The sequence below is a fragment of the Amphiura filiformis genome, chromosome 1 (genome assembly GCF_039555335.1).
Source record: "Amphiura filiformis chromosome 1, Afil_fr2py, whole genome shotgun sequence".
NCBI classification, from domain to species: domain Eukaryota; kingdom Metazoa; phylum Echinodermata; class Ophiuroidea; order Amphilepidida; family Amphiuridae; genus Amphiura; species Amphiura filiformis.
The window spans coordinates 56,988,467-57,016,380 of NC_092628.1; the positions used below are offsets into that span (position 1 = coordinate 56,988,467).

Genomic DNA, 27,914 nt, shown 5'->3' on the forward strand with positions numbered 1-27,914 from the left:
TGGCCCAATATGTTCAATAATGGCCCAATATCATTTGCTCAAGGGCCCAAGATTGGGCTTGGGCCAAATATTGGGCCTATATTGGACCAATTTAGGCTGCCACTGTGATGCCAATATGAAGATTACCGATGGTAAGCCAAGATTGGCCCAATATGGGCAGCAAATTAATGCCGATGCCAAGATTGGCGTTCAAAAACCAACATTCTGGAAACTTGGTTTGACATATGATATGAAAACCTTTGGGTTTTCTATCCACGCACATGCTGCTCATTTTGACCTGAAAACCGGGGTTTTTCAGGTATATATTTCTCCATGATGCTTTGCTTAGTTCCACCAGTAGGCCTAATCTGCTTATTCTGGTAATCTGTAAAAGAATAAAATCGAGTTAGATTTAATCGCTCCAATATGAGTTCAAACTTTTGATGATCTGCCAATTTGATGATATCATGAACTATGGACAATTTAGAGCTATTTAGGCATGTAAAGAGGCTGTAAAGTTTATTCACTCGGTGTGCGGGGGGGTGTATGTGGGGGGGGCACAAGGGTGTAGGGGCCTGGGGGTTAAAAAGTTTTGAGTCCACAAAGAGGGGTTCTAAAAGTATAAAACTATTCATTTTGATGAGATTGTCGGATCAAAGTGATAATATACCTACCGAAATACGGTAATCAAAATGAATAGTATATCTCATCAAAATAATTAGGCCAAGTTTAATGGTTTAAAGATCTTGAGGTATGCAAATCCGCCAATGCATGCCACTGTCATGTCATTGGCAATTTGGGTGTTATTTGGGCGTATAACCAGGGTGTTATACTACGAGATTCTTGCAATTTTCGAACCAGCGAAAATAGGGAATGCACCGATTGTAGGAAATGAACGCGTAACAAAATACAAGTCGATGACTTGCAATAATACGTGGAATTTTCTAGCAAAAACTGGTCCTTGTTTGATCCCCAGATAAACCACGATATTGAAGAATCCACAAGAAAAGAAATCGGCGATAGAAATATTCGTTTAACCAGATAATCGTGTTGGACTGAAGTATTTTTACGGTAAGCTTTAGGCCTAGCAAACATGGCGATGGCAAAAGTTACCACATAATTTGTTTTTGTTTTGTTTTGTGCATATTCTTCAAGTTGAATGTTGCATCAGCAGATCAATGCAATGATTCAGTGGTTCATTCTAGACTGCGGAACTCAGTCCTCAATGATAGTCAGTCATTTATCTTTTGGTCGTTATATGACTATCATTTGAGGGACTGAGTTGTTATAATATATCTTCCGAGGTGCAATTTCAGACAATAGCCATGATAGCTGGGGATTAGTGGGGCAGATTATCTATTGAATCCTTTCATGACCACTGAAGCATAGTCAAGTCTGCCAAGGACACTCGGTACAAATTGAAAGACCATCACAAAAGAATGCATGCATGTCAGGTCATCGACACCAATTTGGTGTTTGTTATGACACAAATTTTGTGTCTGTTATGCACCTCGAAATATGTACCTTAAAGTCTGTATCTAGGTTCATTCGTATATTTTCGTGATTATAATTAGGGGTTCATTCATATTTTTTTCATGACTATAAAACGGTTGTTTAATGTTTTTGCCCGATAGTCATGAAAATAACCCTGTTCATTTGATCAACTACAGTATTGTAGGTATCCCAGGCAAACCTTAGATAGTAAGTTAGTTAACACATTTGCTAGTCAGCGAAATTCGCCTAGACCGGGGCCCAAACACAATGCATATTTACATAGAAATTTGAATTTTTTTCGAGAACAGGTCGGTGAAGGAAACTATATGTCGAACAACTGAATACTTGCACAACGCGACGTGTGGACCAATATATTTTTGTTAACATTTTAGGCCTATAACAAAATGTATATTTTCGTACAATTGTACAACTATCGTTATGACCTATAAAAGTTACCTGTTATCAAAGTGTCCGCAAAAAACTGGTCATCGCAAGTATTAACTTTGATGCTGAAAACTAACGATATTCACGCAGGGACAGGCCGAAAACCTTACCTCGATCGTAAAATCCAGCCCATGCATGTCATAAATAATTCATTAAATTTCATTGTGTAAATGTCACTGATTGTGTCCATGTATTGTTATTGCACATCTGCAAAAGCAGAAGTCATGCTGAATTTATACTCGATCGCTGGATCACCATGTGAATTCGCCTCTTAAAAAAGAGAAAACCTCTACGACCAGGTTGTTAAGCATCGAGCACGCTGACTGGCTTAGCAATTATCAAAGTAGTTTTGTAAACCAATCAGGTTAGACGTACTTTACTGGCGGGTCACATTAATTCATACCGTAAAAGGCCGTCGCGTTCATTGATTGGCGTACGATTGTGATGAATGGTGTTTGCAACCAATCACAAAACGGGTTATAAATAAATAAGGCGCCCGTCGGAAATTTTGTACACGTCCATGATGACGTCATGCCCAGTGCCACGAGGTAGCCGGAGGCTTCGCTTTTCTCGAAAGCGAGCGAGTGGTATAAAGTCAGTTTCACACCTGTGATTTATGGAGCATATCATAAAATCTCTGAGCACATCCACAGCGCATTTGACAGATAAAAATGACATTTGCAATTCTGAGCAATGGGATTCCATGAAATTGAAGATTATGTAAGTTATTCTATTATTCTATTTTTTATGGTGATGAGCCAGTCGCACATGGAATTTTAGAGGGATTTTGATAGCAGTTCCATTAAAAAAAGCTGCTATCGCCATGAGACTAAGATCTAGAAACACCCCTAAATGCTGTTTTGGGGAATTTTGCTAGCAGAATATTTTTGATGAAAGTCAATCTTTGACAAGATGTAACTTTGTTACGGAAAGTGCTATGACAAAAATGTTTTCAGTTTTGGCTTTCTTTACTCAAGGGCTTTAATTTGATATGTAAAATGATGCAGTTTGATGGCAAATTTGAATTCACCTAGCATACCTATATCATGACTGTCTATGCTCTGACGATAACACTCCGATCGGCCATGCAATCTACGTTTGTACGCCAGTAGGGCAACTGAACCAGGGTTGCCAAAAATAATCAAAAAGTCGCCCAATTTTTCTCTCGACCATTGGTTTCTACAATGTATGGGACAGGAAATTGTCAAAAGTCGCTGGGAAAATCTTCAAAAGTCGTCCATCGCGGGTTAATTTGGCAACCCTGAACGGAACCGCTACGTGAACGAGCTATTGATCGACAAATCTGGACAATAAAATTGCATGGTTCTACTTCCACTGGTAACTCTAAATGTCTTAAATTGGAAAAATCGTCCTTCTTTTAATAACCTGGTTGAATGGGGAATTAGGTTTGGCTGACAATAGAAGACACTCAAAAGAAGGACCAAAACAAGCTCAAATTAAGACCAAAATAAGCTGAAAGTTGGATGAATGCACTTGAATGTTGGATCAGTCAATACAGTCACAATAGGAAGAAGTACTTTACTCAAGAGGGCACTCAAGTGAAGTGGATTGAGTAAATTTGGCTTGTATTGGTCTTACTTTGAGCTAGTTTTGGAGTGGTTCAGCTTATTTTGGTCTAACTTTTGAGTGTTTCGGTCCTACTTTTGAGTGTTTTTTATTGTCAGCTAATGCTAATTCCCCATTAAAACTTAAAGATTAAAAGAAGGATGATTTTTCCAATTTAAGACACTGTGTGTTAGCAGTGAATTCACAGCTTTTTAAACCCCTATTCATGCTGCATGAATCACTCTATTGTGGACCATCCTTCTGATTAGTCCGAATAATCAGATCCAGAACAAAATATTAATTTCTGACATGATCGTGTTCTGAGTCTGAACTGTTTCCATATGAAATCTTGATGCTAAATTGGACAAAAGAAGCACATGGTCCTACTTGACAGTTTTTTTTTCCCCTATTCATGTTGCGCGAATCACTCTATTGTGGACCATCCTTTTGATACTTGAGTATTTGGACAAGCGGAACAGTTTTGACAGGCCCTTTGTCTACCTCTCTGTTTGTAAACAAACGAGGAGGTCGAAATTGTCCTCCTCTGCGAATACGAAAGGCAGCGTAATAGTACGGCACTACCTTCTGATACTTGTGTGTTTGGACAACCAGAACAGTTTTGACAGGTATTTTGTCTACTGTTTGTAAACAGACAAGGATGCATGGATGTAAAAATTGACATCCTCGCCTAATAGGAAAGTAATAGCGTTAGTACTTAGTACGTCACTCACTGCTATCCACAATGACACAATGGACCAATGGTTAGCAGGGAATTCGTTAGCAGGTTACTATAGTGCAGATATCACACGCTATCGGTTGTTCATACTAAAGTTATAACCTTTCAAACAACCCGTTCATATGTGACACGATCTGGTCCATGGGGGCCAAAGGAGGCATTTTTGAAAATTGAGTTATTGTAATTATTACATTATACATACAATAGGCTATCATTTACTCAAAACACCAAATGTCTAGCATAGTTGGTTCAAAAGTTAAGAAGTTTTTTGATGTCTATTTTCTTATGTATTTTATTGTTTTTTTACTCAATATTTTTACCTTGATCTCAGTTTCAAATTTGCTGCCTTTGGCCCCCCATGGACCAGATTGTGTCACATATACTATGTATACCAGAACATAAATGTGCCCTGTTACCACGAAATCAGCGTAAAGTCGCAACTTGGTGTTAGTCACTCAAAACGCCCTGGCTACTGCATTGGTGTTCGCTCACCTGTCAAAGCCACTAAGTATGTCTGTATGTTCTTTGTGAATGGGGCACAATGGGCCACTCACAAAGGATAATACTAAGCTAGTTAGTTGTACAGGTGGCGGTAAACAAAGAACATCAACAATAGTCAGATAAAATATCTCGAAACTACCAACTCAACAAAATGAGCATTTAAAGTTGTGGCGACCAGTGTTTACTCTCTCTGGAATTTGGGTGCGCCAAATGAAGCATTTTCCCTCCAAATTGGCCCAATTTTGGCTCAGTAATCTCGTCAAATTGACTAATTGCAATACAGCATTGCACATTTGTGTGAGCCAAATATAATTTTCACTGGGCCAAAATTGCGCCATACAGCCTCTGAGTAAACACTGGTGGCGACTTTACGCTGATTTCGTGGTAGCAGGTCACAAATAGTGATTGGTAGCAGGTCACAAATAGTGATTCTTTACAGTATCAAAATAATAACAAAAATTTAATGTAAAATTATTTTTAAAATATGATTTTCCTTCCATGCTTCATTTTCCCTACCCTGTGATCACACATCCGGGCCACCGGGCAATTTAACATTGTTTAAATAAATGCCGGGCTCTTGACCATACGCATTCTGTCACATAGCGAGTATCAGTATACTATGTATGAACGATTGTTTCAGATTCAGATTCATTAAATTCATTGTTTATTCCCATGGGCTTTATCAAAAACACCCAGGCTGGGAAATAAGAAGCGCTGGACCAGGGGCTACTTTGTAAAAAAATAGCCCCTGGTTCACAGGGTTTTACAGGGAACCAGGGGCTATTTTCAATGAACCAGGGGCTAAATGTTAATGGCCCCTGGCCCTACCAACACTGTTATTTTACTTTTAACACAATCATTTTAGACTAAAAAAATCACCAGTTCCTTTATCCTTTTTACATTTAGTATTCCCAATTCCCATCATCATCTACCTGAGAGAAAACACTTAAATTCTCTTGGTCGGTGCTGTTCCATCTTTTGCACTTCTCACGTCTGTCAAAGGGAACACCCTCGCGAAATCTCTATTGGTTTGTACAGGGTCTTCAAACTTTTTCTCAGTGCTCACAGAAAATAGCAATTTACCTTGTCTTTGGTAATTTTTTGAAGTTGATTTCCCTTAATGAGAATTCAAACTTTTGGAATTGTTTCATCAAGAGGCATTTATTTTATGGCATGTTTTGTGATTTCCCCATGCATTAAGTGCAATGTTACTAGAGAACTCTAACTTCAAATTTTGCACACGATAGTTACGCATTCGATGCTAGAGTATGTTGCTATCATTTTTTCGGTTGGACAGCGTTGATATTTTCTGCAACGGATGATATTTATTCTGTTGATGTTGAAATTTGGATAAAAGTTATTTCGATGAATCTTTTGAGTAAAATTTGCCTTTTTTGAACAGTCTAAACTTTTTTTTGAAGTGCAATTTTAGCAATATTTTAGCAAGTTTAGCGATTGCCCGCGGTGATTGGCTGTGTTTACTTCTGAACTTCCATTGCTTAAACATGGTATCATCCTTCGGCGAATCTGACTAGATTTTGAATGCAAATGTCTCTAGCCTCGAGTGTGAAGCTATCGGTGAGCAAATTTGTGGCTAGACTTCTCGAGCAAGTGCAATGGTATCCCCTTCGTATCTGAGGGGGTGAGATGGAAAAGCCCAATCTTGGCAAAAGCAACCAATGCTGACCGACAGAATGCCGAGTCCATGGGGTTTAGATGCACATGAGCATCGCGTATATGACTCGCGCATCGCACTATGTGCATACTCAAGGAGCATCCATGGGTTTTTAGCGCGGCTTTGTGTTTATGACCGGGAAACCGGGCATTAATTTTGTTTATGCATTTAAACAACTCTCTAGTCATCCCCGCCATATATACAAACCAGAACATTTATTGGTTCTTATTCATCAAAATAATAACAAAAACAGTAACATTATTAAACAATGTGATTTTCCTTCATTTTCTCTACCCCGCGATCGCACATCTAGGCCACCGGGTATCAACATTGCTTATGCCCTGGCTCTTGACCAATCATGCATGCTGTTATCACTGGTTATGTACATGTAGCAAGTATGTACATGTATGAACAACAGATCAATCGCATCCCATCATGGCCACTGCCAGTCTGGTGGAAGCGGGTTTTTTTCTCATTCCACAAAAGATGTAATAATGATAATGTTGAAGCTTGCAAGTAAGGATTAGTTGCTTTATTATTCAAATATAAACTATTGAGTACAAAATTGTGTGAGATTTATTAGGTATGCCAAATGTGTGTAGTGGATGCCAGCACAACTATAATCTGATCGTTTTTGACATCACAACATTATTGGTGGTATTTTAACCCTAACTCGGACAAGGGTTTTTTGCTATCGGAAGGAAAATCAAGGAACGAAAAAAGGAGAGACGATCTGAACAAAGAAGTCACTTGGTATCCTAGGATTCGAACCTTGCACCCATCGCGTGCCAAGCACAAGATCACCTACCGGTAGCCACAGGGGTTTCGCTGGCCCGGCCAATGGCACCAAAAGTTTTTTGGTGGTTAGGGTTAATATACTTTCTTTTTCTTTTTCTTTTTTCAATAACCATTCAGACTGAAAAATAGGAAGATTGGATGGTGAAGAAAGTCCTGGCATGATGCTTAGCTTTGAGGGTCAGTTTAGACGGAGACCAAAGGTGTCACTTAGAGGGGCCAGCAAACAGGTGAGTATCAATTCATCAAACTAAACATCTCAAAAAAAGTAACTAACCCCCTCATACAAATAAACTAGTAAAATAAATTCTTTTGCAATTACATTTTGTAGTTCTAAGTGAAATCTAAAATTTCTTGTGTATTTTGTGATTTCAGGAAGACACATCCGTCTTATTACAGCGTAACCTGGAAGAGCGGCGGAAACGTGAGGTAAGCTTTTATTAACGGACTGCATTTATACCATATTTTCAATCCAACTAATCTAGAGATGGTGCATCCTCAGTTTGAAACAATGATTGAGTAATAATATTTAAACGTAGTAGTCCTCTAGTCATAGTTTCTTTTGAAGTTCTTCGGCAGTTCTGCAATCCTGGAAAACAAATGTTGGCACACTTCGCCTATCTTTGTATATATCTGCCCATGCTCCTCCAATTCAATGTTGAACAAAGCCATGTTGTCAACAGGTCCATGAAACCGTGTTAACCGTCCAATATCGAAAGATGGGTAGTGGCCGATATTGCATGCATGTTTCACTCACCTCTCCAATTTTGATAGGTCTCGCATTTCAGTTGTTTAGTACAAGTGTGCCAACTATTTTTTTCCAAGATTGATGTAGGTGATGTAAAAGCATATTTGTGTCAACCCTGCCACTTATAAACTGCATCCCTTGTACAAATCTGTTCTGCTTGTATTACACTAGGCTGAACGCAGGAAGCTAAGAAGTACGGTTGTCATCCAGTCATTTGTGAGAGGCTCCCTCTGTAGACTTCATTTCAAAGCGGAGCAGAGAGCACAGTGGGATGCAAGACAGAAGCAAATGATAGCAGGCAAACTAGATGCCCAAGAGTTGCTGGAATTGCAGCGAATACTACTCAGTTACTATGATGATAAGAGTGATGAACAAAGATTGGTAAGTTTGCACATTTTGGTGTGCAGTTATGCAAAAAGCTTCTGCTTACACATGAAGGCTTAATACTTACAGGGTTTGATTTGATTGCCAGCCCTCCGATTCCGACCGGTGAAAGTTGCGGAGGACTGGTGGGTTTTGCAGCAAGATGGTCCAGTGGTTTTTTATTCCCAGAACATAATTTGGCTATTTAATAATTAATGTTGAAATATTTTTTTTGGATTATTTGGAAATGCCAATCTAATTATTTGGAATTGCCAATCTGAAGCCATTTATTTAGATATCCAAGAAACATTTAATGTTTGTGTCAAGACGTGAACCCAGTTTGTTGTACTGCTATACATAATAAAGCACCTATGGTGGGCCCACACAGTCAATAACTGGTTTAATATTATTTGACATGATTGTTAATTTGACAGACTTGGCTATGTCAGACTCTTCTGAAACAACAAGGCATTGTACAGGAGTTAATTACACGTCAGAGAGTGGCATGGATGCATCAGACAAAGAGATTACTATATCTTTGCTCCAAGTAAGTTAATTATATATATATACTGTACCGTACATGAATTCTTGCAAAAAACATTTTAGTGAAAAGGAATTTGTTATTTTGAATTTTGAATTGGTAGAATTTTAAACCGATACACACAACTTGTTTGTTCACTTACATGAGCTTTCGTCACGACAACTCTGTCTTTTTCAAACTGATGGAAATTGTTCATTGATCTTGGTTGTCACATGACGAGCTGGGCAGCTGGCGATGTCATGTGACAGAACAGGTTCGTAGACTGGTTGTAGTTGTTTGGAATTTATTGTGAGTGTTCTGGTGCAATTATGGCAGATTAAACTATTGAATCCTTGAATCACACGCATCAAGAAAGGATGAAAATAACAATGTTACAGGATTCACTTTTGAAGTGAAAAAAAAAACCAAATGATTTTTCATCTGAAATAAGCAGTTGTGAACTTGAGCCTAAAACGTTATTGTTATGCCTGGCAGCATCTCACTTGTAATATATGATTTTTTTGCAGCTTACTACAGTCAGGCACCCGTGGTACCATGGCAATGCCATTGAGGATTATAGAAGTGTTAACAGATACATCAACATATACAAGAGGGGGCGCTATGACAGAAGAAGTAGCCACAGACGTAATTCTTGATATGTATAGCTTCCTTATTGCTAGAGGTATGTGAAGCTGTGAAATTCTCATTTTTCATGAAATTAAGAATTGTAGCTCATTGGTGGATGTTTTCAACTCAAAATCAGTGTCTTAAGTTTGTGATTAATGTGTATTGTATAGAGGTTTCTTATAATTAGTCCTTTCCAGCCGTTGATGGCATTTTGGCTTAGCTAACTCCAATCGGGCCGGAATTAGCAAAGCCAGGCTACATATCATCCAATGGTGTTAGCTGAGCCAAAACACCATCAACGGCTGAAGAGGACCAATTATAAGAAAAGTCTATTGCGATTGCCGAATCTGCTGCTGATTCCAGAAAAATACAGCATATAATTTTTTTTGGATAAAAAAATTGTACTATTTAGCCAAATGAAACATAGCTAATTCCCTAATCCTTTAAGTAGTTAATCTAAGTGGCAATAAAAGTCCAATTTTAACATTTGGCAAATTTTTGGAAATAAGGGCCAAAAGCATTTTTAGTATGTTGTTTTTGTATGCTGTGACAATCAAGTGTAAAGACTTGTACAAAATCTAATCTAAAGTCTATGCACTCTAATTTTCACATTTTCTGTTCTATTTTATTGACTCTTCTGCATTTTACACTGAATAAATTGCTTGCATAATTTGTTATTTTTAAATATTTATTTTCATTTGCAGGTTATTTTTCCATCCTGCGTTCGCTTGTGAATGAACGACTCCCACCTGGTATTGATATTACAACAAAAGCTCCAATGGCAGAAACAGTACTTGAGCTGGTATTAAGACCAGTCATATTAGCATCTAAATCAGAAGCACATGGAAAGGAAAGGTAGGAAAGGATTAGTTTGATTCTTGTATTAAATGAACCTGATATAATGCCTACATTTCTAGATTCTAAGGGATTACAAATTTAATGTACTATGTATTGCTGTTGATGATTAATTGATGAGCCTCTACTTCTAGATGTTGAAAATGTCATTTCTATTGTCCTTTCAAATGGTGTTTCTAGCTATTAGAGAATCATATTTTGGAAGGTTCATGGCCACTGTCCCTCATAAGTTTGGTCTAGCCTTTTTACTACCTCTCTCACTTTTTGGGCACTTTGACATTTTCAATATCTGGTTGCTGTCCCCTGTATCTTTGCTGTGCTCTGTTAATGCTGACCACTTTGAGAAAATCTTTCCATTTCCAAAACATGTAATTCTCTATCATCTAACAGCATATAAATCACACTTTGCACAAAATAATTATATTCTTTTTCTCAAGGAACTTCATTGTCAGGTTCAAAAACTTTTAAGTTATTAAGAAATTAAAATTTCTTTAGGTATGATCTCATTCGCAGCTTATTTTACCCTTGTAGTGAGTGGTTTTTCCATCAAATTTTCATTTATGAAAGTAATCATTGGATACATATTACCTGGCAATTCAAGTTTGGAACCTGAATATTAGCACTAATTGATGATCAATTACAATATTCTTTGTTATTTCAGAAAAATAGTCATATGTGCCCTGTGTAAAGAGCTTCTGTCTCCAGCCTACACAGAACAAGTCAGTGGTTTCTTACTACCAGCAATAGCAGCCAGCAAACCTGGTATACCGGTAGACCAACTTCTACATGCCTTGGCTCCAGCCAATCATATACTAGAACAATCCGTCAATCATTTGGAGGTGGAGCCATCACCATGGTTACTGCATGCCATAATGACATTAGTTAGTCCAGTTTTAAGTAAGTGATTGATTTGGTAGAACTAAACACTGAAATAAGGTGCTTTATCATAAGTATAGGTTGATTTGATTGTGATGCACACAGACCTATAAAACTTAAACTACCATAAACTGCATGTACCAGGAATCTTGTGTGATAATGATATGCTCAGCCCAATATGAACATGGTAAAGTTATTACCACTTGTAACTAATGGACAGTTTTGCACCACAACCACCACATACAGCTTCCATTGACTTGAAAATACTTGCCGGTATGCGGTATTAAACTGTTGGATTAATTGTTTGTGATTTGAACATTCAGATATTCTGTATGTTGATACCAACTACCTGAATGACAAATATGGCTTGTGTTCTTTTGTTGTGGTAGGGTAGAGTTGTCAATATCATATTACATGTTCTGAAAAATGCCAACCAAGAGTGAATGTTTCCCAATTTGTATATCTCAAGGCACTGTTATGGAGCGCAATAATATTTAAAGAGATCGGATTTAGAAAGCAGGAAGTATACTGGAGTACCCAGAGGAAAAATTACGAGGATGTTCATAGATCGGCACCATGCTCATTACTGGACTGCAGGGAATCGGACCCAGGTCGCAGCGGTGAGAGGTGTGTTCTTTATAACAAGGCCTCTTTGGAAATCAGTTCCTTAGTATCTCTGCCTAAAATATTGTCTTGTTTTCACAGGTACTCTTAGTTCAGAATCCATCTTGCAATATCTTCACATTCTTAAGGTGCTCTTACCCCTACTACCAGGCTTACATACAATGGAAATGATGGAAGTAGATTCAGATGGGGAAGAAGAACAAGCAATGAATATCACCATGGTAGGTCTCCCTGCATTGCACTGTAAATGCCAAAGATATATCCTAATACAAAATGGGAAGTTGGTATGGACATAATTTGTTTGACCTGGCAGCAAACATTTTGAGAATTGTGAGATTTGCTAATTAGGTATTGTGTATTTTCATGTTGGGTATACATTTTTGGGCGCATGGAGTACAAACAGTTTGTGCACTGATTCACTCTCTGTATGGAATATGCGATTGCCCTTGCCCACATTATACACGGACACTTTACTTTCACAAGGGAATTTGCAAAGTTCTAGTTATTATGGATATAGTGAAGCCTGTGAAGATACAGGGATATTCCTCGTGCCTGATCACAATATGAATTGCTATTACCCACTCCTTCAAACCCAAGATTCAGGTACACTTGTGTTAAAAATCTCACCAGATGGCAAGCTTAAAAGTTATCTTTTCAGAGTCTGTATTGAGCAGCGACGTAGCAGGCAACATAATTGTTTTTGCTTTATGTTCTTGAGACTGACTTTAGCATAGAAAATTCGTTTAGATTGTAGTTGATGTATTTATTTTATATTGTGGCGTTATAGCATTGAATGATAAGTCCAGATTGCTCTTTTCTTGTATTACAGGGTGACAGTGTCTCCTCCCTATCAGAAATCCGAGAACACTGCATACAACAACTTAACACACCTGTACACGTGCAATGCTTAGTCTCCACCGCAAGAAGTAAAGGTCACCAATCTGCTGTACTCATAGCATTGTGTAGTATTTGTCATTCATTGATGCTAGAGCATAGACTACATGTACCAAGAACAAGGTGAGTACTACTGCTTCTTAGAATTATCACAAGTGTATATTACAGATATACATTTCATTATTAGGTAGATGCGATTTTGAAGAGGCACTCTATCAATTTTAAGGTAATTGTATTTTGCTTTCAAATTTATGATCTCTCTCTTTCTTCTTGCCTTGACTGACTGTAGTGTATCTTTCTGTCTGCCTGGCTATCCTCTCCTCTCTTTCTCTCTCCCCACTCTATTTCTCTCTCTTCATCATACTCAACTTAGTTGAAAAGCTGACGTCAATCATTCTAATTCCTTGTCTGTTTTACAGATTACTGTACACTCTGGCATTCAGTGAGTATTTCTTGAGACATGTGTGGGAGACTATTAAAAGTGTATCAACAGTAGGGGTCACAGGGTGAGTAAATAAATGATGATTCAGTTTTTTTTTAAAAAAAAAAAAAAAAAGGACCTTTTACCTTTCTGCATCTGGAAACAAGGTCTGGTTCCAATTTTGAAATCAGAATGGGAATATATGTAATTGCTAAGAATTTATATTGAATCAGAAGACTGCCTTAGTACCGCCTAACAGGAAGTAATAGGATGGGATATAGACACAGAAATAGAAATGTGAGGACTGCAGATGTAACATGTGGGCCCAAGATAATGATATCAGAAACGGTGGGGATCGAACCTGTGCACTTGCAATTTCTGGTCAAGAGCCTATCCAACCGGGTTAAACAGAACAGAAAGAACTGCCAGCATTGATCTAAGTTTCTTATTACGTCTTAACAGTATGATCCTTCTAGCTAAGTTTTGTTTCTTTGTTAAATTTTGTTATCATCCTTCCTTTCAGGTCTCATAAGCCTCTCATACAGACTTTATCACAAGGGCTACAGATATCTGTTGATGACAGCAGACGTATAGTGCCACTCCTCTCCGTCTTCTGCTCCTTATTTGGGCATCTGCTTCTATCTCTTCATGATGCTGAGTTCTATGGTGATGATGATGGTAGGTATTGGAATAAAGGGATATTTCCTGTGGAAGGCTAAAATAAGTGTGGGATCTGTATTTTTCAAGGAGATTATCCCACTTTGATATGCTTTTTCTACATTGAATTGTTTTACCACACTTTTCATTGATGATCATTGCTTTCACGACGTTTTATGAAAAATTTAATATAACCATGAGAATGTCCTATAATGTGTTTATTAGTTCAGTTGACCATTAATATTTTGAAATTATAAAAAATCCAAGCATTTAACATTTCAATCCTTAATCCTAGCAAATATATGAGAAAAAATATGGTTTGTAACGGTTACATAGCAAAGACCAGTTTCTGTTTGTAGCAGAAACTTTCCCATTTTGTTAGCTCATTGCGCAAGCAATGAACTATAGGCATGATCCAGATTTCTGTATGTTTTTTACTTTCTCTTGCTACATCGTTTGAGCAATGGATCTGGTAATTTGAGGGAGCGATCTTTGCATGATCGTTCATGATTGTTACTTATTTAGCTAGGAAAATTCGGACGGAAAGTGTGATTTTTGGAGCATTTTGTTACGAAAATTTTTACCAAATTTCATAGAATAGTCTCCTTTGCAGACTGTTTGTGGTGCTGATCATATTACAAACACTGTAGAAACTCCTTGATCTGGCGATGCTGTTTCATTTTGTAAAAGAGATGTTGAATTTTGTTCCTTCAATGTTTGCTTTTAAGTGTTGCTTTGCCTTACATTCGGCAAGTCAATAGATAAAGCACCAATTGGGCTCGTGCTGTCTATATGCCCTTACTTCTGTGCACGAGCCATGAGCAAGTAGTGTCTCAAATTCTCCCAATTAGTGCATATTCAGAACTAATTGGGCTACCAAATTGTTGGTTGGCAACCCTGACTATGAACAAACATCTCACTCATTTACACCTATTAGTAGGGATAACCATCAAAATTTCATGTTACCCCTATTGCTACAAAAGATCATTTTCTGGATAGAACTCGATAGAAGTATTTTGGTGGTTAAATGGTCAAAAGCGGTCAAAAACTTTTCGAATTATGAATTTTCAAAGTTTCCCATTCTGACCGGTCATTGGAACGAAATGAAATGACAAGGTCCAAAAATAGCAATTGGGAGCAAAATTGGCATAAGCATATATTTACCTTTATATATTTCTTTATTTTAACATATATGCAAACATGAAACAAGCATATTGTGAAAGTATCAAAGGGTTTCTTATGAAATGGCACTTTACTAGTCAATGGCATAAATTATTTTTTCAAACCGAGGCATTGAAATCATGCATTTAGAGAACATTTGGCAAAAATCATCCAAGATGGCCGATATGGCACAAAATCAAAATTGCACTAAGTACAGGTGAACTTTTTTTTTCACAACCAAAAATTTCAATGTTATTGGGTTTTATATGACCAATTAGTAGGTGTATGCAAAGAAAATCTTAAGTGTCATTGAAGGTCATTGACTCATTCACAACAATAGAGGTTATCCACTTCACTCATCATGCTCATGTGTGACTTCTGACAAAAGGTGCTGGTTCCCGTAGTATTCCTTATTCAATACAATTCAATGCATGACCTCGAAGTTAGCTGCATGACTTTCGCGGGCTATTTTGAAACAGTTATAGTTGCACATTCAGGTAGGTACTTCTTTTGAAAGTTCTAAACAAGGTATAGCCAGCAGCAAGTTGTAGATGGTATAGGCCTAAATATAAGAAAACGTTTAGGGTTGAAATCAGGTGAACAATACATCGAATGAGCACGAAACTTCACATTTATGTTCAGAAAGGTGTCTTCTTAGCATGATTCGAAAGGAGTATGGAAATTCCAAAGGGAAGCTGGTGATTTAATTTGTAACTCGAGATCTACTTGTTCAATTTTTAACCTTTTTACAGAGGGTATGATAGAGGTATTACTGGCAACTCTGCCAAATTACAGCTCAGTAGGCCACGTTTTTCACCTGATCTTATTGACATGAATATTTTGTGCCATTCTTGAGCAGTGCTGAACTCAGCCACTGGCAATTAAGCGCACTGTGGCGATGGACCAATTTTGACTCGCACTTACAGGAAAATTAAATAAGTTATGTTGCTGTAATTTGCAAGATAGTTACAAAACATAATTGGCATTAACATCCCCAATTTTTACAGAAAAATTATGAAAATAAAAGAATGAGCTCAATTTAGAAATGTCTGTGCAAGCAGTGCACAGTTGAGCTCCCTGCATGTCTATGGGAGTGTTCTAATCAAGTTGATGGTTCATTGGTCATCCCTACTATTAGGCCAAAAAAAAATTGTTTGTTTGTCCTCCACAGCTTTGAAAGAGGAGGTGCAGGTGGGCGGATTTAAAAAAAAAAAATTCGGATTTGGCATATTCTTGAACCTAGCTAAAAGCTTCAATCATTCACTGTGACTTAAAAAAACAACATTTTGTTTCTTTAATATGCAAAGTTATAGTTTGTGTTCATGTCATAGTCTTTTAATGATTTCATAATGGATATAAATCCAATGTATTTTGAAGTCATTAATAATAATTGACATGAAAACAAATTATAACTTTGCATATTGAAGACACAAAATGTTTTTTGGGGGGATTTTTATTTTCAACCTTGAAATATCCTAGCATTTAGCTCTAGCTAGGTCCAGAGATACTCCAAATCTGAAAAAAAAATTGAATTTTTTATTTATTTGAAAAAAAAATTGAAGGTGGAGGACAAACAAACAACTTTTTTTTTTGGCCTATTATCACACATCTTGAAGAGTCACCAAACCCAATCAGTTATAACATTTAATCAAGGTGAAATGTCCTTTAGACTAGCACTTGTTCAGTGCCTAGTATATCAGTATATGGGACCATGACAACCCCTCTCTGACATTACAAAACAGACAAACAGAAAGTCTGAACAGGGAAGTGCTGGGGGTAACACTAGGCTAGTGGCCTTTCCCTGTTCTGAAGATTGAAAGGAGCACTCGTTCGAAATATGAAGTCAGGAAAATTAGATGTGTGTGTGCAAAATTTTATTTTATTTGTTTTAAATAATTTCATTTACCATGAAAGTGTTGTAGTTTTTAAATTTCAAGTTTTTATTTGGAAATTGCTGTGGCACTCATCTATCCGATGGTGCATCCAAGACATTAAATATACAAACAAAACTGTATTAAACAAAATAAAATCAAAGGATACTTGACAAGCAAAAGGTACAAATAAATAAATAAATGCCTTGAATAAATAAATATCTTGAGAACCGTAAGTATATTTTCAAAATGCTGATTTGTGCTTGATCACAGCACTATGGTGATTTTGAGGTTTGAGAATACTGAAATGTGTTTTTCAAAGTTGGCAGCCCTGTATACATAGCTATACATGGCTATACATAGCTATACATGGCTATGACATGGTTACATATGGCTATACATAGCTATGCATGGCTATACATGACCATACATAGCTATGCATGGCTATTCATAGCTATGCATGGCTATACATAGCTATGCATGGCTATACATAGCTATGCATGGCTATACATAGCTATGCATGGCTATACATAACTATGCATGGCTATACATAGCTATGCATGGCTATAGATAACTATGCATGGCTATACATAGCTATGCATGGCTATACATAGCTATGCATGGCTTTACATAGCTATGCATGGTATTCCTGACCATAACCCATAACAAATGAGCTACAGCACCATTGGTGCTCTTGTTAGTTGATTCTTTGGCCCATAATTATCATCAATTTCACAAAAGCGTACTTATGATGTGTGAAGTTTTTGTATTTAACCTGATTTTTGTGTTTTTTCAGGTACAGGTCATCGTAGCTTAATGCCTTTCAAACTTTCTGAGCTGGAAGAGATGAGTTTACTATTACGTAACGCATGCATAGGAATGATAGAATTAGCTCATCCAGAGACTCGCCCTATCATCACAGAGGATTACTTTGGTGCCATGACAGCACCAGGGGAGATGCCTGATACGGATCAGAATGCAGAGATTGCAAAATGGACACACTTGTTCAAGGTATAGTTATGTTCATTTAAACTGTTATGACTGAAATTGAAAAGGGCACATAAACAGTCCTAATATCACAGTACTTTCAGGGGGGTTTGAGCAGGTGGCGCTGCATGCATGAAAGCATTTCATTTAATGCCACCTTTATATCTGATAATAATATGCTGTGATTCAGGGAATGGCACATGATTCAAGGATACACGACCTAACAGATGTCATTTGAAGTGAGACGTACTGTATGTGTGTAGATGTTTGCATGTTCCATTTTGATCAGGTTTTCCCCATTTTCCTCCTATCAGCTTGTAATAGGCGAGAATTATTCAGTTTTTGTTATTGCATGCGTCAATAATGTACATCCCAACTTACGCTTGCGTAAATTAACAAAAGCGTCAGTCAAGCAATACAAAAAGCACTGTTCGCGTAGGGGTTGCATCAAGCTATTTGTATCATGTATGCTATTCTATATCAATCTACAATGTTATAATTGCCACCGATTACGAGCTGTTCAGAGTATATCTCGCTAATGGTGACACCCCCGGGTGACACCATCTCATTTCGGTAAGAATGTTGTTATCACGTACAGTAATACTTGTATTTGATTTCTTCAGTAACCTGATTGTTTCAGAATTATGTAGCGTAGCTAGCCTCAACACCATATTGTACTACAAACAAAGAAATTTCATCCAAAACAAGCTATCTTGGAGTTGTGTGATTAAAATGTGTAGACATGTGAACAAAAATGTTTTGGTCTTATGCTATGGTGTAAGTATACAATGGATGACCACAGACAGGCATGGGAATTGCAATTATTTGTAGAATATTTTAGAGTCACAGTTTCTGCAATTCATACAATAATTTTGATGATCTTATAATATACATTCAATTCCTGTTAATTTCTTTTAATACAGGTAACTGCACTGTTAGTTAAACAACTTCATGACAGGGACACCAGAAGAAAGTTCTGCAGAAATGATGAACACTGGTTGGCCAGGAATATTCCACTCTTTGTTGATAAGGTATGGGTTTTGTGTCCTTTCCACATCCAAGGGGTTTGATAGCATTTGTACCAAGTTTACTTGCACAAGACATAACTGTCTTCAAAGTTGGAAATAAGAATGCTTTTTTTGCAAAACACAGGTTTTGCTATATTGTTACCAACACATTTTTACTGGTTTCAAGGATATTCCTACTGAGAGCACATAACTATTGTGCTTCATGCACTTTACTGCTGTGCTGTAGGCAACAGAGTAAAAACTTACTTTGAGAAAGTTTTTATTGAGGTGGTGAATAGGTTGACTTGTGTCCAACATGGAAAATATTCTCAGATGTAAGAATTAGTATTCTTTGTAATCAGAAGTTGTACAGGATAACAAAACTCAACCTATTCTACATTGATTCAAATTATTTATTGATAGTTTAATTGCCCAACAGAGATTCTAATGCAAAATAGACCTACTTTAAAACACTTATTGCACGGGCACAAGCAAATCTATATTGCCAGTATGTTAACATTTTTACCAAAAAGGTATGCATGAAATAAAGAAAATAAGAAGCAAATTTAAGAATCCTTAAATAAAGAAGCGGTCAGAGATGATCAACCAACATTTGTTTTACTTGGCATAAGTGGTAATTAAATGCAAACAAGTTTATCCTCTATCTAAAAATATCAGTTATGAACAATTTTGGAGTTTAAGATCTTTTCTGTTTAATTAAAAAAAAATTAAACAAAACATTAAAATTACATAAAATCATGAGGTACTAAATCACATCTTGAAATTTGATTGCATTTAGGCAAGAGGACAGAGAATTCACCAGCCTCGATTATTCCGACCAAGACGCCTTCACTTCTTGAGCACCAATATGGCAGGACCAGATGAAGAAGAGAGACCGGTATCCACACAAGAAGCTAGAAGGAATACAATTCTAGCTGAAATCCCATTTGTCATTCCATTTCAGGATAGAGTTAAGGTATGGTGGGAACACTGATATAGTGTAATGCTTGGTGATTATTAATGATGTGTGTTCGGGTTTGACAACCCTGGATAACCCAAGAAAGCCTTTCCAATGGGGTCCATTTGAACATCAGGGCGGGTTGGGAACAGTCGGGGGGTTAACACCGTACTCTTTTCAAAACTGACTGTGCGCTACATGTACTCTAACAGGTATGGCTCTTCTGTACACAGGATCAACAACTTAAAGTCCCCTCCAAAGGACAGGATTCTCTCATGGTTCATATCCCCTACTGTAAATGAACCATGATGATTGAGGAAGTATGAATTCAATGTACTGATGTTGTCAATTAAATTCAGATTTTATTTTTCCAAATCAATATCTCAAAAAGTTTTCCACCACCAGGATTCGAACCTGGGACCTCATACACCAGAAACAAGAATTCTAACCACTGACCCCGCTTTCAAAACGATGATGCGGGATGGGAGGTGATTTCTTTGACCAAATAATTGAATTTGATTGCTATAAGCTGAAATGTTGTCCCTTATTAATAAAGAACCCTGTACACAATGGTTAATGAAGTCAGTACAGCACTGTAACTTGAACTTAAGGATTGTGATAGTGACTCTTATTGATGTAAAATGGATGCATTTGCCAACTCAAACTCCAGATTGAAAACCATGCTGCTGCAGTATCTAGAAATTGCTAATAGGTCAAAATACATGTGGCTCATTACAAACATTCAAAAATTTCATTTGATTGCTTTTGTTTAATCTTCGCTTTTACATTCCAAACAAATGAGCTATAATTCACTGAAGAGTTGTTATCTTCATATAATACTACATTTTCCTTTACCAATGATTGTGAAACAGTGGTTTTTTTTTGTGAACTCATTTCAGATCTTCCATGATTGGATCTATAAGGACAGAGAAGAGATGCAGGGTAGTGACTTCGGTGGTTTCCTGCCAGGAAAATCCATTGACATCATGATAAGGAGAAATTTTATCTATGAAGATGCTTATGACAGACTTAGACCTGAGAATGGTGAGTGTATGCTCTACTTGACTGTTGAATTTGGAGGCTTTTTGACTGAGAAACTGTTTTCAAAAGATTGAACAGATTGGACAGAAAGTTGTAAATTAAATGTATTCATAACCTCCAAATATCACACAATATCTTATCCCAATCAAATTGTTCATAGATAATACACACACATGGAAATTATTTATATCCTTCAATGACCTCTGCATGCGACTTCTAAATAACTTGTGTGTGTGTGTGCACATCCTATGCAATGGAACCGTATTTGTACTTCTGTAATTGGTCGTTCATGTAAGCCAGCTCAATTTTTGAAGGGCAAAATGTAATTTATGATTACAATTGTTAATTTTTCAGGTTACAATTAAGGAGTTAAAAAGTGACGGTTATGAACTTGATGATGAAGTTGATTGTGAAAATCTAAACATTTTGCTTTGGAACTCGGAATATCCCTCAGGCTATTTTATGTTCCAATAACAAAATGTTTTTCACAATATACCCCCTCATTCAACTGATGCACAGCTATTAACCTGTAATTAGAATTGCTATGATAAATTCCAGAAAATATGATAATGAGTAACACAAATTTTGGCATATTATAAAGCAGACATTGTTTAAATGTTTAATATCTCTATCCATTTGGTATCACAGAACCAAATTTGAAGAAGAAACTGAGAGTGATGCTTAAGAATGCCCAAGGTCTAGATGAAGCCGGCATTGATGGAGGTGGCATATGCAGAGAATTCCTCTCACAGCTTTTGAGAACAGCCTTTGACCCCAATCGCGGGTTCTTCAAGACAACTACCGATGAGCTGCTATACCCTAATCCACATGCTGCAGTTTTGGTGGAGAACTTTGAAGAGCATTATTACTTCATGGGAAGAATGCTTGGAAAAGTAAGTATTCCCAAGTAGAAAGCATGGCTAATAACTTGCCTATTGCCTGCTTATAATGAAGTGCTCATATTGGCAGGGCGGAAAGTTTCAAGTCATATCAAAGCTGTGTTGTTTTGAAGACTAAATGCTGAACAAAGGTTGCTTAACCAACATAAATTCACAAAAGCACACATCAGTTACGTAATGCGCAGAGCATACTTTTCTGCGCATTACTTTGCAGAGGTGTTGTGGCCAACTTTATACACTTTCTATATCAATCCACAGTGTTATGAATCTCACCTATATTTACAAGCTGAACAAATTATACAGTAAGAACCCCATCCTTGCCCAGATCAACCATTCCTCAACTCTGATCCAACCCCATATTTGAATAGAAAATAAAAAATAGCTCGGAACTTTGATTCCCAAAAATGTTTTGTTACCTAAACACAGATATTTTCCCCAAATGGGTCAAATTATTCCCCAGCATTTGTGGGGACTGGGGAGTAATGAAAGAATAGACATCCCTGCAACCAACCACTATCAATTTGAATTAGCATGGCTCTACCATTTGTTAAAATAGACTCATCTATACTTGTTCTAAACAGATCTTAATAGAGGTTAAAAGAATATCTTTTATTTTAGAAACCCAATTATAAATACTGATGTACGTTTTCATTTTTTATTTGATTTATTTCAGGTGTTATATGAGAATCTCTTAGTTGAGATACCATTTGCAAGTTTCTTCTTATCCAAGCTGCTGAGTAGACATCTCAAAGTAGACATTCATCATCTGGCTTCATTAGATCCACTCATGTACAAGTAAGCAAAACAATTTTTCAAACATTAACATTTTTATTCAAGTATATTGATTAAAATCAACAGTGTAACCCAAAGGGGTCAAATTACATGTTAATGTGCAGAGTTAAACATTTTAAAAATTGAAAAAAAAAGCATATACAATGACATAAAATGACATGCACAAGCAAATAAGCTAAAATTTACAATTTTATTGCACATTGTATAATAAAAGCTGAGAGGTGCATGCTTGTAGGAAAATCCTGGATAAAAGGCGTGCTACTTGTTTTATAAATTAACAAAATGGGAGACATGGCTATTTTCGAAGTGGGATGTTCTGAAACGCAGCTGGGAGTAGTGATGCACATTGCGGAGATTGCTCGCCTGTCTGGTGGAGGAGGAGATCATTGGTACCCGAGTTCTTAAGCCCTTCGGCAACCTGCAACAATGAATCTCTCTCTATCAATCAGGGACTCGAAGCTCCCAAGTCCGCAAGGCCTCAGCATAGGAGGTGAAATTTTGGCCCAGCGTAATCCTGCATGCATGACGTTGTAGCTGTTCAATGGCACTACTCTGACCAGCAGAGAGTGGCAAGTTCCAGATTACATCAGCATATTCTAAAAGTGGATGAATATAGCCTTTTATCATACAAAGTATTGTTTTGAAAGGTCCATGTTGTAAAATGAAATCACAGATTCTTCATCATACTAAAACTAAATGTGTTTATCTATTATTCCTTCTAGGAATTTGTTATTTCTCAAGAATTATGATGGTGATGTTTCAGACCTAGCACTCAATTTCACAGTCATGGATGACAACCTGGGAGAAAGCAAGGTTAGTTGTGGGCTTTAGACTTTCTTGTAAAGTCACATAATTATATAGCTTTAATTCCTTTAAAGAGACCTCAAATAAAGCTGTATTGCAGTTACCTGTTAACAAAATGTGTAAATTCCTATTACTAATTCTATTACCCCCACGACCCATTATTCAACAAATGATTTGTTGAAACGCATCACGTAAAAGACCATTAATTAGCAATAAAGTTGCCAGGGCAACAAACTTTTATGTTCTTCTTGCATCACCACGCACAGCAAAGCGTGACGCAGTATATTAGCGCCGTTACGCATTCTACGCAAAGCATTACTCGCTATCACTTACGCTTTGGCTAAAAAAAGTGATATTTTCTCTTTAAATCGCACTATTTTGTGGTGATAGAATAGAAATAAAGGTGCAGCATTATCCTTTACATGCAAATAATCCTCGGCAGTAAAAACGTTTAAATAATGGGTTCGGGTGCGCCTCACCCATTATTTATGTTTTTACTGCCTCTGACACATTATTTGCGTGTAAAGGATAATACATTACCCTTTATTTCTTAAATAAAAAGCACTGTACTTTTCAGTTGTGGAGTTCCAATTTTGTGGCACAATGTAATAGGATCATTTTAAACTTGTATGTTGAATTGTTGACTTTTTTCTCTATCAGGTATATGAACTGAAGCCAGGAGGACACAATATATTAGTGACGGCATCCAATAGAATAGAATACATACATCTCATGGCAGACTTCAGATTAAATAAACAGGTTAGTAGTTTGTCTTTTGCATATTTCAAAAATGGAATTGATTTTGTTCTTGGTAAAGGGCTTTGACTCATAATTGCAAGGTAGCTTGTGTCATTGTTTCCATAGGCAAAGCACTGCATGTAGCTCAATTTATGCCTCCTAGGTGAACTGGTGAGCTGGTTATAATCTAAGTGCTGAAAAGAGCTGAGATATGGTTGTGCCCTTGTTAAAATGAAATTACCTCAGTGGCAGCAAATTGTTGAAGTGTGCTGGCATCTTACTATGAAATGCACCTTGAATCGCCAACTAAACACTTTTTTCAAATTAACTTACATCAATATTATATTTGTGGAAAGTTTTGATGACCCATGAATGCCAAAATTGCACAAACCACAGCTAGGTTTTCTTTGCTTTCATCAGTTGTGATTGTAATATAAGGGATGGTTATTTAATATTTTGTTCATTTTTCTAACCAAAAAAGAAATGAATTGGGTGGAGTTACTTGTGGTAAATCCTAAAAATTTGAACAGCTTGTCAATGAAATACATAAAATTTAAGACGTAGAAAGCCTGTTAGTCTTGATTGTTTATTTGAAAAGCCTTGATGTCACTGGACAAGTGTTTCCAAGTTGATACAATAGTAAACTGATGTTGTTATGTGTATTTTCAGATCCAACCACATATCATGGCATTCCGCAATGGCCTAGCAGATGTTATCGATCTAGATTGGGTGAGAATGTTTGATCATCAAGAGCTACAGGTTCTTATCTCTGGTGCTAGTATACCAATTGATGTCAGTGACATGAGAAGACATACCAATTACTCTGGTAAGCATTATGTGATCAATCACATTAAGACAGCAATTGCTAGACACCCTCTATTGAAAGGAAAATAAGAATGAAAACATCATGAAGATAATAATAAAGAATTTGTACTGTATTTGTCAAATAAAATCAACATTCTACATCCGATATGTGTCAGATGTCATAAAGTAAAAACCAGCTCTTTAATTTGGTAAGAAATGTAAATTTCCATTTTGAAGACAACTGCCATGTTTTGATATGATGGGTCATATATCATACTGGGAGAGAGAAAACCAAGGTAAGCTCTCTAGAGTGTTACTATGAAGCTGTTACACACTATTCTGATGCAAACTTTCAACAATTGACACAGACAAATTTGTTGAAAAAATATGTAAAAGCCAGTTCCATCACACTGTTGGTTCCAAGGTGGGAGGTTGGTGAAAAAGGAAAAGTATGATTTGATACACAGCTGATTTTACATACTTTTTAAAAAAATCCTCCATCTCTTTGAGGAGAGCTCCTCACTGACTAAACATTGCTTTCTTCTCATAGCCCAAATTTAAAAAAATTTTAAATCACTTTGTGATCATGATTTGCAAGCTTCTACCACTTTGAAAGAATGCGACTTTTTGTAGTCTCTTGTGTAATCATGAGTTTAGTTACCATTTTTTTATTTGGCTTAATAGGTGGCTACACAGAAGAGCATCCAGTGATCTTGAATTTCTGGCGTGCTGTTGGCGATATGAATGAGAAACAAAAGCGTCAGTTACTGAAATTTGTGACAAGTTGCTCCAGACCACCCTTACTGGGATTTAAGGTGAGAAGAACCATTTCAGTAGTGTTGGTATATTCTATGAATTAGTAACTATGGCTCTTGTCTACCATAGTCTACAATAAAATATTGTTGCATTTAATTGACCTTTATGGGCTAATTGTAGATTGTAGTATATGGGGACTGATATTTGAAACAAATTTTACCAAACCTTGTCCGAGATACATTTTTATTTAGGTTTAGTATTTTGCCACAGTTTTGGCAACCGGGGGTACTACACCCCTGCCCAATTTTGTGCCTATTTTTGCATTTATCTCAAATATTATAGCGCATTGGTGACAAGTAAGATATGTATAAGGGTAAAGACTACAACTACTGCACTGGCAATTTTATTTCAGCACAGACAACAGTTGTGGAGTTACAGTCAAAAATGAGGGAAAACCAATATTTGATAAATAAATCAATAACTACTTGCCTTGAGTTGCTGAATTTTTAGTGCAGTAGTTGTAGTCCTTGCCCCTATAATATACATATCTTACTTGTCACCAATGCGCTACAATTTTTGAGAAAAATGCAAAAATAGGCACAGAATTGGCCAGGGGTAGTACCCCCTTAACAATTTTACAACTATTTCTTAGAACAGTCATCCCATTTTCCCACTATATATTCTCTTGGTATCAAAAAACATCAACTTATACATTACTCATAAAGGCACTCTCAGTGATCCCAGTGAAAGCATAAAAATATTTGAAATTTGTAGGACTAACTTAACCCTAACCCGGGATGAAAAATCAATGGAAAAACTGGATTTTTAGGCCTCACACCTAACTCCTTTTGGGCTGGAGGTGCTTGGAAAAAGATAAAGATGTTGTGGTTCTCTATGCCTGGTTTTGAACCACTGACCCCTTGGGGTTTGGAGCACCCTGACCGTGATAGCGTGTCATGAGTGGTGGCCTGGCTGGCCAACCTTTTCATGCCTATTTTACGTGGTCCGCAATCACACCCCTCGGCATGCATGGGATGCCAGGGACTGTAATATATTTTCTGGTGCTGTAGCATTTTGTAGCACTCAGAGCAGTAAGGGTTAAAAGTTAAGAATAAGTCTATACAATTTTCATAAGCTATTTTGTTCATTTGCAAAAGCTGACTAAAATGAATTAAACAGCAGTGTTGAAAAGATGCTACATTCAGTTGCATGTGCTGTGAGTGTTCATATAGACAGAAACCCCCACGGCCCTGATTTGGTAAAATGATCTAACTTGAAAATCGCTGTTTGGAGAAAAACAGTTTTTAAGTGTGAATACTTGACGTTTTTCTTTTTGAATAAGATACTCGTAAATTATTAAACACATCTAATATCTTAGAAAATATAAACATCTTATTATTTGCAAAAAAATTGGCTAATTTGGTTGAGTAATTTTGAAATAACAACCATTTTAGGGGGTTAGATTCTTTTACATTGTTTTATGTCAAAATTTCAAGTTAGATCATTTTACCAAATCAGGGCCCCCCAGCAATGACTAAATTAGCAAATTATGCCCTTCTTAGGGCACTTTCAGTTGGTGTACCACTTGCAGCGTTTATTAGTTGGCACACTTATACTTCATGCAAAAATGTAGAACGCTTGATGTTAGATGATTTATTAATTAAATTTTCTGACTTCACAAATCAGTTACTGACTGATGGTACTTTTTAAATATGTGATGTGATCAATCAAAGTTCAGTTTTGTATTTCATAACATGAGCCATTCTCAGAGCTTTATTTTGCTGAAAACCCATCATAGACTTACGGCTCCAGACATATGGCCATTTTAGTGTGGCTCGGAACAACAAAATACAAAGAAAGTTGACTATTTTTATTGGCTGTATCTCAAAATAAATATTCTCGACAGTTGACTCATTTTGCTTCATCATATCACATATTTTATGATAAATTTTCTCATCAACTTTTTACAACTTTTATGTTATGTTCAGGAACTGTACCCAGCATTCTGCATTCACCATGGAGGACAAGAAGAGGACCGTCTTCCTTCAGCAAGTACATGTATGAATCTACTTAAACTACCAGAGTTCCATGATGAAGAGACATTACGCACTAAGTTACTTTATGCCATTGAGTCAGAGGCTGGTTTTGAACTGAGCTAATCCTGACTTTCTCAAGGTACCAAATTGACTTTTAAACCAGAAGCTACAAACAGGTGGCATTAGAACCAGGTGGTTACTCGTAGCTCAAACTCAAATACTATGCCACATACACAGTGAGCTAGTAAACAACATAAGTAGCAGCTATAAAGTTTTGTTTCAGCC

At 36.8% G+C, this 27,914-nt stretch overlaps 1 protein-coding gene across 1 annotated transcript; it reads left to right on the plus strand.

Annotated features, from left to right (window-relative positions):
* The first annotated feature begins 846 nt into the window (after positions 1-846).
* Positions 847-27,778, plus strand: LOC140149374 (ubiquitin-protein ligase E3C-like). Its single transcript, XM_072171596.1, has 23 exons — positions 847-1,050; positions 7,311-7,420; positions 7,566-7,619; positions 8,110-8,319; positions 8,736-8,848; positions 9,349-9,503; positions 10,153-10,303; positions 10,965-11,200; positions 11,885-12,024; positions 12,633-12,820; positions 13,117-13,203; positions 13,642-13,796; positions 17,604-17,818; positions 18,718-18,825; positions 19,601-19,777; positions 20,659-20,803; positions 21,449-21,693; positions 22,373-22,494; positions 23,214-23,304; positions 23,956-24,054; positions 24,703-24,859; positions 25,522-25,652; positions 27,582-27,778. Exons 2-23 carry the CDS (start codon positions 7,352-7,354, stop codon positions 27,750-27,752), a joined length of 3,219 nt encoding a protein of 1,072 aa, XP_072027697.1. The 5' UTR covers positions 847-1,050; positions 7,311-7,351; the 3' UTR covers positions 27,753-27,778.
* Positions 27,779-27,914: the final 136 nt, after the last annotated feature.